Consider the following 14,529-nt stretch of genomic DNA (forward strand, 5'->3'; position numbering starts at 1 on the left):
AACAGCACAATCATTCAGGAACTATAGGTCTTTCCGGCCAAGGGTATATTATGTTCATTTCTCCTTTTTGGAGAGTCACCAAATAGGCACTTTTTGTATTACAGAAACCAGACAACAAAATAGACACTCAATGCTTTAGCACTATCTGTGATTATACATATATATATACACACACACACATATATATACACACACACACACACACCATATATATATATTTAGCAGCAGATACTATTGTGTTTCATTACTTACGCTTGTATTTGAGGTTTTGGTGAACTTTCATACCAGGAAATTGAAGAAGTGAAGTTGTAAGAAGTACTGCTTGGCTGCTTTGTAATGGCATCAAATTTACTTTTGGAAGAATATTTAACATTACAAGGAGACTCTCGTGGTGCAGATGGGAAGGACAAACAACCAGAAGTACACACAGTAGGCATATTTATACCATCTCTCAGATAGTCACTGTTCATTTTTTCAGATTTTATAAGTCTTTCTTCTGTTAGTTCATCTCTGCTTGTATAGTGAGCATTTATTCTTCCATCCAAAGCTGAATAATCTGTTTCTTCATAGTACCCATTTTGAACCATTTGTTGATCCTGCTCTTCCTCCTCATCCTCTTTACCCTGTTCCTGCTGAAGATTACTAATTTCTTTTTCAGAAGTTTCCTTCTGAGGGCTAAATGCACTGCTGTAGCTGACAGCACATGTGTCAGAAATATCCGTACTGCTTTGAGAACCAAAATAATTTTCCACAAGACCTTGCTTTACTATATCAGTACTGGCTGAAAAAGGATCACTTGTACCCAGATGAGTTTCACTTTCAACTGTAGGGATTTCTGAATACATTTGTTTGAAATTTAATACATCACTATTTTTTTTCACAGTTCTATCTTCACTAACATCTGTATTAGTAGAAATGGAACCTGAAATGACACAAGGAGTGCCTAAACAAATCAGTTTTGAATTTAATGTAATTGCTGTCCCTGTAGAGTTATTAGATTTATCAGGACTCTGGAAGCCTTTACACATAGTATCCAAGTTAGGTTTGGAGCTGCAACTACTTTTCACATCACTGGAAGTATCTTCATCTGAAAAAACAAATTGTAAAGGGTCTTTAATGCTTGAATTTAAGGAATGTATTGCTACAGTTTCATTGTCCAAGTTCCCTGAAAACACAACACTCTGTTGTTGCAAAATGATACTTGACTTTTTAGTATCATCACATTTTGGCAAATCAGTCGTTCCTGGATTTAATACAGTTTTGCTATCATTTAGATGGCATTCAGGTACAACAGATTTCTTAGAATTTTCATCAGGTGACAGTTCATCATCAGAAGGTAGAGAGTTTATGGATGTCAAAGATGACTGTATTTCACTTATAGCACTTGTACTCTCAGTACAATGATTTCCTAATGAAAATTTTACATTATAATCAGGTTTCATCAAAAGCTGAGGAAATAATCTTTCACTATTATAAGGACCTTGCCCTTGCACAGTTTCAAAGACTAAATCAGTGTTTGGATGTGTCGCAAAAGAACTTGGTTCACTTTCAACACCCGAATCTGAAAATCTAGATGAGGCATATGTGGCATTAATATCTGGTAACTTAATTGTATCTCCACTTACTACAACATGATATTCTTTTGTAGAAGGGGCAGGTAGATTACTTCTTAATTTAGTTAATGATTCTCCAATAGAAAGACACTTTGCTTCTTGCAAAGCTTCCTTTTCAAATGTTATTTCTATAGATTTAGATTTACCATTAGATTCTAAGGACTCAAAGTTGGGTAATAAATTATCCACAAGTATTTCTTCTTGTCGAAGCTCTGTCCAAGGTCCTACTTTGACAGTTATTTTCTCTCCACTGAAAGGATCTTTATTACTGGGCTTTATTTCAATTGTTCTAACTCCCAAAGATGGGGATGTTTGATGATCATGGCAAACGTCTGATGACCTTCTGGATGCCAGATTGTGTTCCATTTGTATAATTTCACTATCGTCCTGGGAGATATCAAGTTTACCTGAAATGGACAAATTTGCACAAAGATTTAGGTTGCCAGAGTTCAAAGGATCAAACTGGTCTGGTTGCATATTTTCAATATCTGGAGACTTTTGTTCAGTTCTCTCTGTATTAGTTGGCAAACAGCTAGCTTCCTTTTGACTTGTCTGTCTCATGTAGGTCTTTGGGTCAAAATTATATCCACATATTGTGGGATCCAGACCTTCCTTCTGACTATGTGAAGGATTGCCTTCAAAGCATTTAGTGAGATCATTTGATGCTGTACTTTTCAAACATTTGTAGCCTACCAAAACCACAGAATCCTTAGAGTTCTGTTTTATTAATTTTTTTGTGTTTTCAGATTTCATTGTTTTCATAAGCTTAGTAACCTTAACCTTCGATTTATTTGATTCTTCATTCTTTCCTTTTAGAGATTTTGTTAGCTGCTTTTCACCTTCTGTATACCAAATACTGGAGGCACCAGCAGGTCTGACTTTCAACTCTGGGCTAGAAAGTCCTGCTACAGAGCTTTCTTCAGTCTCATATTTATCCATTTTACTGGACTCTGATCTCTGAAGATTCTGAATTCCCATCCAGGGTGCATCTAAGTCTTTTATCCAAAGAAAAAAAGATTCAGGTTTAAAACAAAGTGTGAGAACTCATATGATTCTTTTTCTAACTATAACTTTCTAATATCCTCAAACATAAATAAAACCAGAGAGGGAAAAAAACTATTCCACATTAGGGAATGGTTTTATGTATATTAGGAAGAATATACTGAAAACTATACACATAGCTTGTATATTTTAGTTAGATTACACTTACCTTCAGTAACTGAATCTAAATACCTATCTTCAAAGATTATAGGTAATGAATTGAGATCTCCATCTAATTCACTACATTCAATAGGTAAGGGTGGAAGAGAACTGCAGAAGGAAGTATTTTTGATAGCGGTGCACATCTGTAGATGACTCTGAGCACTGAAAAATATTTCTTAAGTCAGATGGTAATTTTAAGAAATTATACCCAACTCCCCTTTATAGACTCTACCCTTTCCCCTTCCCTCTTCCATTCCTATCCCCCATCTGTAAGACATAATCTTCTTATGAAAGAGCTGCTTGGTCAGCGATAAAAACTGGTAAAATGAAAATGATGGTTTGTTGGCAATAAATTACTGACTTATTAAATTACAGACTGCTAATTATTTATGTAATTTCCATTATATTCTTCTATACTTTCTTATGTTATTTCAAAGTGAATTTCCATGCTTAATGTCTCAACTTCTTAATCTGCTGCAAATCACATATAACAGAAATACCAAAAGCTTAACTGCCTAGTAATTATTTGATGCTAGTGCTGGGAAAAAGACGTGTTTCATTTTTACTGTTTCTACTTAACATATATTGACAAAATTAACAGCTATTTAAAACAAGATGTATAATTTTCTAATGCAAAACAGTTAAAACAGATAACCTTGTCTTACGGAAAATTTCAAACAAATCAAAGAATAGTATAAAATACGCCACATACATACCTCTGAACTTCAACAATTAACATGTGTCCTTTCTATCAGCACTCACTAACTACCTTGATACTCTATTATTATTTATAGGATTTTTTGGTGGTATAATTTATATGCATTAAAATATAAATCTTAGCTGTATGATTTTGACAAATGGATATATGATACAGAACATCTCCATCTACTCAGATGGTTCTCTCATGTCTTCCCAATCCAGCCCAAGTCAATGCCAAGAAAACCACTGTCCTTTTTTTCATCTTAGTTCTGCCTATTCTATAACTTCATATAAGTAGTATCATACAGTATTCAATTTCTAACGTCTAGCTTTTTTCGCTCAGCATAATGTCCTCTAAATATTCTTTAATATTAATTAAATATTCTAAATATTCCTTTAAATATTCTTTAAAGGAAACTAGGACTGAATCTACTCAGTAGGAGAGACAGAAGGCATTTGTTCTAGATATTTTAATTGTAAATCATTTACAATTACAGAAAACAATATCTATGAAAATCTATAATAAAAAAGGATGAACACAAGAAATTCTGACCTGTGAAAATACAGACAGAATATGGCCAAATGGAAGGCTAGAGCCAAAGCTGTAAGAGACTACCAAGATTATGGTAGATTTGATAAAAAGGGAAGGAGGAATACAGTGCATTATGCTTCTTTATATGTAAAGTATGGGACTTTGGTGAAGTAACTCATAAGAAGAAACCTACTTTGAATAAAGATGGGATTTCTGAAATTCAAATTCTCCTAATTTCTTATATTAATACTGTATATTCTGTCACTGATAAATTCTGAGACAGGTATCTTATGTAAAAGGAAATAAAATCATTTTAATTTTGGATTTATACTACTCACTGAAGTTCCTGGTATGCAATGGCAGCTTCTCTTGGATGCTCAAAACAAAAGAATGCCTCAGAAAATCTGCGTACCTAAAAAATTCCAAAAGAGAGTATTAACAACGTGAGATATTTAAAAAGTCAATCCGGCATCTTATGGGAAGGAGAGAAACAGCCTCCATTAGGCCCTCCATAATCACCTGTCAGAATTAAACTTCCCTTCTCCCTCTTCAGTGTTGCCAAAGCAATGTATTTTTGTACTGCATGAAATAAAATAAATCTGGAAAGCGTATATAAATACAAGCTATTATGATTACCACCATAGCCTTTACCACCTTGTTTCTTAAAAATAATTATATATGTGAATTGTGTCCCCTCCTGAAGCATAATGTTCTTTAGAATAGAAGCTGTGGGCCAGGCGTGGTGGCTCACACTTGTAATCCCAGCAGTTTGGGAGGCTGAGGTGGATGGATTACCTGAGGTCAAGAGTTCGAGACCAGCCTGGCCAATACGGTGAAACCCCATCTCTACTAAAGGCACAAAACTTAGTGGGGCATGGTGGCAGGAGCCTGTAATCCCAGCTACTCGGGAGGCTGAGGCAGGAGAATCACTTGAACCCAGGATGCAGGGGTTGCAGTGAGCCGAGATGGCGCCACTGCACTCTCTATGTTTTGATGACCTTTGCATCCCCCCAAAACATGCAGCTTGGCATATTACAGAATCAAGTACTTGGTAAATACATGTTGAATCTAGCTGAACATTTCTTCCATTGTATTTGTATTTTAACCCTTTCATTTTCAATTATGAAAGGAAAAGCTTTGTCAGCTACTGGAGCAAAACTAGGCAACAGTTAGGAGCTGGAAAAGATGTCTTATTTGGACAGTACAGAGAGGAGAAATTATATTACATCTACAATTATTTTCTAAACAAAGTAAGATCTAGGATTCTTTGGTTTTAAATGTGCAACAAATTAGAGACCTATTTTACTTATCATCAATATCTGGCCAGATGAATTTCTGACTTACTAAACTTGTTTCCCTAAGCAGATAAACCTGGGTCTTCAGACAAACAAGTCAATGAGGGAAGTGGGGAAAGAAGATATCAATGAGAAGGATGCGTTCTGTATCTTTACTTTCATATGTGGTCCAAATGCTTCTTTTTTTCCTCTCCAACATTAAAGGAAAGATGAGAAAAAATAACAGCCTGTCTTGCTATTAAGATGATTTCCTTTGGGGCTATAAAGCATGAAAAAAACACATCTTTCAGTTATCTGGATTCCTGCAGTTGCAGCTGGACCTAAGAAACTGGCGCTAGCTGCTTTTCCTTCTCTCTCTACCTTCTTTAAGTCCCACAATAATGATCATTTCTTGACAGTACTCTACCTCATAGTCTCTATACTGAAAACTTTATTCTCATTCTTTGACTTAAAACTACATAAAAACTCAATGTCAAATTGAATGATGAAGAAAAAACAGATAAAAATGCTAGGATGATATTATCTTCATTTAATAGGTGAGGAAACAAAGACACAAATAGGTTAATTATTTGGCCAATATAACATAGCTAGTAGGCAATAAACCTGTGATTCAAACGAAGATTTGAGAAACTCCAAATCTTGTACTCCAAACCACTTATCTTTTCCTTTCTAAATTAAGACTCCTTGTTATTAGAAATCTTTCCTTTCCTGTAGGCACCCAAATGAAGTTTTCTAAATTCACCCTCAGCATAATTATCATGCTGTAGCTATTACAAGTAAGGGTATTAACTGTAGTGTGTGGCCATAACTAAGGTATGACTGCCACCTGATGGCAATACAGTTTATTTTCAGGCAAAAGTTTGACACAGAAAAAAAATTTTAAATTTACAAATTTAAACCTCAAATATGGGGAATATATATATTACTGCTTTGTATATGCATATATTTTGGCATGCATTTTTTATGTTTATAAAAAATGAATTTTGTGTGCCCAATTAAAAAAGAAACTCATTTGGCAACATCAATTATTCAAAAGCTAGGAGGAAGAAAACAGCCAAGCATTCAAAATAAGTATTTGTTAATGTTTCACAGAGTTACATACTCCTGTATCTGTGTTCACTATAATAATGCTGTTCAAATTGCTAACAGTATTTATATTACAATTCTATACGTGTACATTCAGATTAGTTTCTAATTTTAAGTGCAGGGTTTATATCTGATAATCTAATACCTATGCTACCTTGAAAAAAATAAGCACCTTGCAAATGTTTACTGAGCAAATGTTTTTTACCTCCTTGCATGAACCCACAGCAATTGTATATATGGTATATACAATTGTTTCATTACAAAGCTGATTTATACTTACTAGTTGATACAACTGCACTTGGTTTCAGTTATTTGCTTTCCCAATCCACACCACATTAAAAGAGCAAATTAGACAAAGAAAAATGAAGAATTAGAGGTAAGTACACAAGTAGTTACAAGAAATGATGAGAATGTGATGAAAAAATATCCGTCCTTAAAAAAAAGCCTAGAATTCCCCTCTAAAAGATCACACAAAATAAATAAAAAATTAATACTTGAGATTTTTTAATGGATATTCCAATATCCTAGCATTTTTAATAACATGGAATACCAGTGTATTAAAGTTGAGCACATTAAATAAAATTCACGACAACTAAATCATTATCAAAGGGCTAAAGTATGTTTAGTATAGGCATACCTTAGAGATATTATGGGTTAGGGTCCAGACCACCACAATAAGGTGAATATTGCAATACAGCAAGTCACACGAATTTTTTCAGTTTCCCAGTGTGTATAAAAGTTATGTTTACACTCTACTGTCATCTATTAAGTGTGCAACAGCATTATACCTTTTTTAAAAAAGCCAATGTGTATACTTTAAAAATATTTTATTGTTAAAAATGCTAATGATCATCTAAGCCTTCGGCTGGTTTTGCTGCTGGGAGGTCTTGCCTTGATATTGATAGCTGCTCATCAGCGTGGTTGTGGTTGCTATGGCAATTTCTTAAATTACAACAATGAAGTTTGCTGCATCAATTGACTCTCCCTTTCACAAAAGATTTCTCTCTAGCATGTGATGCAGTTTAACAGCATTTTACCCAGAGTAGAACTTCAAAATTGAGTCAATCCTCTTGAACCCTGCCACTGCTTTTTCAACTAAGTTTGTGTAATATTCCAAATCTTTTGTTGTCATTTCAACAATGTTCACAGCATCTTCACCAGTAGATTCTATTTCAAGAAACCACTTTCTCTGTTCACCCATAAGAAGCAACTCTTCATCTATTCAAGTTTGATTATGAGATTGCAGCCATTCAGTCACATCTTCAGGCTCCACTTCTAATTCTAGTTCTCTTGCTATTTCCACCACATCTGCAGTTATTTTTCTCCACTCGTCTTGACCCCCTCACAGTTACCTATGAGGGTTAGAATCAACCTCTTCCAAACTTCTGTTCCTGTTAATATTTTGACCTCCTTCCTTGAATCATGAATGTTCTTAATGGCATCTACAATGGTGATTTTTTTCCAGAAGTTTTCCTTTTGCCCAGATCCACCAGAGGAATCACCATCTAGGGCAGCCATTGCCTTACAAAATGTATTTAAGTAATAAGGCTTGAAAGTCAAAATGACTCATGGATCACATGGGCTGAAGAATAGATCGTTGTGTTAGTCTGCATGGAAACATCATTAATCTCCTTGTATATCTCCATGAGAGATCTTGGCTGAGTAGGTGCAATATTAATGAGTAATAATATTTTGAAAGGAATCTTTTTATTCCTGAACTGTAGGTCTCAACAGTGGGCTTAAAATATTTAGTAAATCATGCTGTAAACAGATGTGCTGTAATCCAGGCCTTGTTGTTAATACAGCAGAGTAGAACAGCATAATTCTCAAGGGCTCTAGAATTTAGGAATGGTAAATGACTACTGGCTTCAATCTCAAGGAAACAGTTACATTAGCTCCTAACAAGAGAGCCAGCCTGCCCTTTAAAGTCATGCACTGACTTCACTTTTCTAGCTATGAAAGCCCTAGATGGCATTTTCTTCTACTAGGCTGTTTTATCTCCATTGAAAATCTTTTGTTTAGTGCAGCCACCTCCATCTTCTGGAAAACGTGCTGTAGCTTCTCCATCAGAACTTGCTGCCTTACCTCATACTTTTATGTTATGGAGACTTCTTGCCTTAAACCTCAACAACCAATCTCTACTAGTTTCATATTTGTCTTCTGTAGCTTCCTTACCTCTCAGCCTTCATAGAATTGAAAAGAGTTAGGACCCTGCTCTGGATTAGGCTTTGGCTTAAGGCATTGTTGTGGCTGAGTTGATCTTCTATCCAGACCACTCAACCCTTTTCCACATCACTACTAAGGCTGTTTCACTTTCTTATCATTCAATTAGAGACATATTTCTTCTTTTTTTTTTTTTTTTGAGACGGAGTCTCGCTCTGTCGCCCAGGCTGGAGTGCAGTGGCCGGATCTCAGCTCACTGCAAGCTCCGCCTCCCGGGTTTACACCATTCTCCTGCCTCAGCCTCCGAGTAGCTGGGACTACAGGCGCCCGCCACCTCGCCCGGCTAGTTTTTTGTATTTTTTTTAGTAGAGACGGGGTTTCACCATGTTAGCCAGGATAGTCTCGATCTCCTGACCTCGTGATCTGCCTGTCTCGGCCTCCCAAAGTGCTGGGATTACAGGTTTGAGCCACAGCACCCGGCCGAGACACATTTCAATTTCCTTCAATAACTTTTCCTTTGCATTCACAAGTTGGCTAACTGTTTAATGCAAGAGACCTAGCTTGCAGTCTATCTTGGCTTTCAACATGCCTTCCTCCCTAAGCTTAATCATCTCGAGCTTTTGATTTAAACTGAGAAACTTGCAACTTTTCCTCTCACTTGAACACTTAGAGATCCTTGCATATTAACCAGCCTAATTTAAATATTGCTATGGAGACCCAAGTAGAGGAAGAGAGATGAAGGGAATGCTAGTTGGTGAAACAGTCAGAACAAACACAACATGTATTAAGCTCACTGTCATATATGGACACTACTGTGGTGCTTCAAAACAATTCCAATACTAACATCAAAGATTATGGTTAAAATATTTAAAGAAAAAACATTACCCATTAAAAATCACACTACTGGCTGGGCACAGGGGCTCATGCCTGTAATCCTACCACTTTGGGAGTCCAAGGCAGGTGGATCACCTGTGGGGAGGAGTTACAGACTAGCCTGATCAACATGGTGAAACCCTGTCTCTACTAAAAATACAAAAATTAGCTGGGCATGGTGGCGGGTGCCTGTAATCCCAGCTACTTGAGAGGCTGAGGCAGGAGAATCGCTTGAACCAGTGAGGGGGCAGAGGTTAGAGTGAGCCAAGATCGCGTCATTGTACTCCAGCCTGGGTGACAAGAGTGAAACTCCATCTCAAAAAAAAAAAAAAAAAAAAAAAAGAAAATGATGTGCATGCCACCATGCCCGGCTAATACTTGTACTTTTCATAGAGATGGGGTTTCCCCATCTTGCCTAGGCTGGTCTTGAACTCCTGGGCTCAAGTAATCCACCCACCTCAGCCCCCAAAATGTTAGCATTATTGGCGTGAGACACCACCCCCCACTTAGATTTATTTACTGAAAGTGCTAGACATGATTTGTATATACACACATAAAAGTGATAAAATATTTTGTTTATGCTTATAGTCAAACTGGAAGTCTGCCTAAACCTTGCAAAATATAAAAGTATCAAATTATATACCATAAATAAGCAATATGTTCCCAGAAAGTACTTTCACTTTATTTAGAAAATACACATTTACATAGTTATACTCAAAGAATATCAGATCAAGTAGTTTAAGCAATAAATATCTCTTCTTAAAAATGCAAACTTCATAATGTTATGAGTAAATAATGCATCATTGTAAAGAGGTTCTTTAAGCGTAAAAGAATGGCTATACAAGCTATTCCTCACTTTTTCCCTCTACTAGAATATAAGTTCCACCAATGCTGTTGAGAATACTATTTTATGATATTAAAATCTCAATAAAAGCTAATAAGAATTCACTGACACTCTGGTTTCCTTACTGGAGGGTAATGGGTACATATTAGAATCTAGGATCCTGCTAATCCATATGGCAGCTTTAAAGTATAAATTTCAAAAACATGCTCCTTCTACAGGCAGATGCAACTGGACTCCAAGGAGGATAAGCCAAATTTCAGTTCCCACTCTTTCTAGCACAGTTCTTCAGGGAATACCCTAACCCCGTTAATCACTTGGAGAACTTTTTAAAAAGTTCCCTAGGTCTGGATTTCATTCAGCACTGATCTTTTTTTAAAGTTCCCCAAGTAATTCAAATGTACAGCCGGGGCTGAAAGCTTCTATTTTAATGTCAACTGAGACCACGAGAGTAGAACTTACCCTCTTCCTTCTGAAAACAACTGTAAAATTGGTTAAAATACATGAAGCAAGTTTTTCAAGCACTGAGGAACAAGCACTAGACAGGCAAAGCATCAGGAAAATATAATGTGCAATCAAGAGATAAAATCAGCCAATAGAAAGAGACACCAAGATAATTGAAATGTCTGAATAAGTAGGCAATTTTTCAAAAAGTTACTTTATTTTTTTAACAGCAGTTTTAGGTTTACAGAAAAACTGATCAGAAAGTACGAAGAGTTTCCATACTGCCCTTCCTCCCCCCACCACCCATCCAGCTTTCCCTGTTATTTACATCTTGTGTTACTATAGTACATTTGTTTCAATGGATGAACCAATATTAATATATCATTATTAAAGTCCATTATTTACATTAAGGTTCACTCTTGGTGTGGTACATGGGGTTTGAAAAATATATAATGACATGTATATACCATTAGTATCATACAGAATATTTTTACTGCCCCCCAAATCCCCTGTGCTCTACCTACCTGTCCCTCCCTCTGTCCCCCAGAGCCCCTGACAACCCAGATCTTTTTGCTGTCACCATAGTTTTTCTTTTTCTAGAATGTTGTATAGTTGAAATCATACAGTATATGTAGATTTTTCAGGCTGGCTTCTTTCAGCCTGCATTATGCTTTCAAGGTTCCTCTATGTCTTTTCATGACTTCACTGATCATTTCTTTTTATTGTTAAATAACATTCCATTGTATGAATGGACAACAGTTTGTTTATCCAGTTACCTATTGAAGGACATCTTGGTTGCTTCCAAGTTTTGACGATTATGAATAAAGCTGCTGTATGTGGAGGTTTTTGTGTGGACATAAATTTTGAATTCATTTGGGTAAACACCAAGGGGTGTGATAGCTGGATTATATGATAAGAATATGTTCAGTTTTGTAAGAAACTACCAAAGTGTCTTCCAAAGTGGCCATCCTATTTTGTGTTCCTACCAGGAATGAATGGGAATTCCTGTTGCTCCACATCTTGCCAACATTTGCTGTTGTCAGTGTTTTGGATTATAGCCATTCTTATAGGTATACAGTGGTTATCTTGTTTTAATTTGTAATTCTCTAATAACATATGATAACGGATATTTTATTTCCCCCATATAGAAGGCTAGAGTTGGATACTTCTCTTCCCCCCAGGTCAGTGAGGCTCTGGTAAGATAGTTTCTACTGAAGCATATTTTGTTAAGGACAGAATGTTCTGGATGTATTTCAAAATGGCTACATTACCTCCCCACCATCTGGAAGTATGGGGGGCTTTTCTGCAATTTTCATTGAAAGAACCTGGGAGGGCCCTTGGAAGTGAAAATCAGGAAAGTATGGATCCCCTAAGAACCCTCTTCACCCCTGCCAGGAATTTTTAACTCATCTGTCCATACTGAGTCTCCAGGAATTCATGAATTATAAGTTTTCCTATTGCAGGACTGGTGATTTCTGTTCATGGGTTTTTGTTCCATTAAGATGGGATTCTCTGTAACTGGCTATCTGACTCACCAATTTTGGGGACAGGAGTTTGCCTGTGACTTTAATTCTCCGATACATCTAAGAAGAGTTGTTGATTTTTCAGTTTGTTCAGCTTTTTTCTGGTTAGGACGGGAGTAACAACTTCCAAAGCTCTTACATGCTGGATCAGAAACTAGAATTCTAAGCAAGCACTTTTAAACAATGATTATAAATTGCCCAGTGACTGAAAGAAGCTGGTCATACCAGTAAACAGACAGGGCTTCTCAGCATAAAAATGGAACTATTATACATAAAGACAACCAAACGGAAATTTAAGAAGTTAAATACATAATATCTGAAATGAAATTTTACTAGATGAGATTAAGAGCAGATTAGTCGCTACAGAAAAGAGTTAATGAATTTGAAGATAGAATAACAGAAAGTATTCAGTCTGAAGAGCATAGAGGATAAACTGCTGAAAAGCAAGAGTATCAAAATGATATAACATCAGATGGCCGAATAGGAACAGCTCCAGTCTCCAACTCCCAGTGCGAGCGACACAGAAGACCGGCAATTTCTGCATTTTCAACTGAGATACTGGGGTGATCTCACTAGGGAGTGCCAGACAATCGGTGCTGGTCAGCTGTTGCAGCCCGACCAGCAAGAGCTGAAGCAGGGCGAGGCATCACCTCACCTGGGAAGCGCAAGGGGGAAGGGAATCCCTTTTCCTAGCCAGGCGAACTGAGACACACAATACCTGGAAAATCGGGTAACTCCCACCCCAATACTGTGCTTTAAGCAAACGGGCACACCAGGAGATTATATCCCACACCTGGCCGGGAAGGTCCCACAGTCACGGAGCCTCCCTCATTGCTAGCACAGCAGTCTGCGATCTAACCATAAGGAAGCAGCGAGGCTGGGGGAGGGGCGCCTGCCATTGCTGAGGCTTAGGTAGGTAAACAAAGCCGCTGGGAAGCTCGAACTGGGTGGAGCTCACAGCAGCTCAAGGAAACCTGCCTGTCTCTGTAGACTCCACCTCTGGGGACAGGGCACAGCTAAACAACAACAACAAAAAAAGCAGCAGAAACTTCTGCAGACACAAACGACTCTGACAGCTTTGAAGAGAGCAATGGATCTCCGCACACAGAGGTTGAGATCTGAGAAGGGACAGACTGCCTGCTCAAGTGGGTCCCTGACCCCTGAGTAGCCTAACTGGGAGACATCCCCCACTAGGGGCAGGGTGGAGTACACCCCTGAGAGGAAGCTTTCAAAGTAAGAATCAGACAGGTACACTCGCTGTTCAGCAATATTCTATCTTCTGCAACCTCTGCTGCTGATACCCAGGCAAACAGGGTCTGCAGTGGACCTCAAGCAATCTCCAACAGACCTGCAGCTGAGAGTCCTGACTGTTAGAAGGAAAACTATGAAACAGGAAGGACACCTATACCAAAACCCCATCAGTACGTCACCATCATCAAAGACCAGAGGCAGATAAAACCACAAAGATGGGGAAATAGCAGGGCAGAAGAGCTGGAAATTCAAAAAATAAGAGCGCATCTCCCCCTGCAAAGGAGCGCAGGTCATCGCCAGCAACGGATCAAAGCTGGTCAGAGAATGACTTTGACAAGATGAGAGAAGAAGGCTTCAGTCCATCAAACTTTTCAGAGCTAAAGGAGGAATTACGTACTCAGCGCAAAGAAACTAAAAATCTTGAAAAAAGAGTGGAAGAATTGACAGCTAGAATAATTAATGCAGAGAAGATCATAAACGAAATGACAGAGATGAAAACCATGACATGAGAAATACATGACAAATGCACAAGCTTCAGTAACTGACTCGATCAACTGGAAGAAAGAGTATCAGCGATTGAGGATCAAATGAATGAAACGAAGCGAGAAGAGAAACCAAAAGAAAAAAGAAGAAAAAGAAATGAACAAAGCCTGCTAGAAGTATGGGATTATGTCAAAAGACCAAATCTACGTCTGATTGGGGTGCCTGAAAGTGAGGGGGAAAATGGAACCAAGTTGGAAAAAACTCTTCAGGATGTCATCCAGGAGAACTGCCCCAACCTAGTAGGGCAGGCCAACATTCAAATTCAGGAAATACAGAGAATGCCACAAAGATACTCCTCGAGAAGAGCAACTCCAAGACACATAATTGCCAGATTCACCAAAGTTGAAATGAAGGAAAAAATCTTAAGGGCAGCCAGAGAGAAAGGTCGGGTTACCCACAAAGGGAAGCCCATCAGACTAACAGCAGATCTCTCGGCAGAAACTCTACAAGCCAGAAGAGAGTG

General features: G+C 37.6%; 1 protein-coding gene across 10 annotated transcripts in view; it reads right to left on the reverse strand.

The window, feature by feature from the left end:
- The window catches only part of FAM135A (family with sequence similarity 135 member A), a 152,699-nt gene that overhangs the window by 34,076 nt on the left and 104,094 nt on the right, over window positions 1–14,529 (reverse strand). For 4 of the 10 annotated variants that reach the window (XM_026446739.1, XM_026446740.1, XM_026446745.1 and 1 more), the window contains 3 exons: window positions 4,386–4,459; window positions 2,824–2,978; window positions 253–2,608 (listed from right to left, as the gene is read on the reverse strand). In XM_026446739.1, coding sequence (XP_026302524.1) covers window positions 253–2,608; window positions 2,824–2,978; window positions 4,386–4,459 — 2,585 coding nt within the window. The remainder of the gene's footprint in view (window positions 1–252; window positions 2,609–2,823; window positions 2,979–4,385; window positions 4,460–14,529) is intronic. The other 6 variants (XM_026446748.1, XM_026446747.1, XM_026446743.1 and 3 more) reach the window with 4 other exon arrangements.

Source organism: Piliocolobus tephrosceles, chromosome 5 (assembly GCF_002776525.5).
Source record: "Piliocolobus tephrosceles isolate RC106 chromosome 5, ASM277652v3, whole genome shotgun sequence".
NCBI classification, from domain to species: Eukaryota; Metazoa; Chordata; class Mammalia; order Primates; family Cercopithecidae; genus Piliocolobus; species Piliocolobus tephrosceles.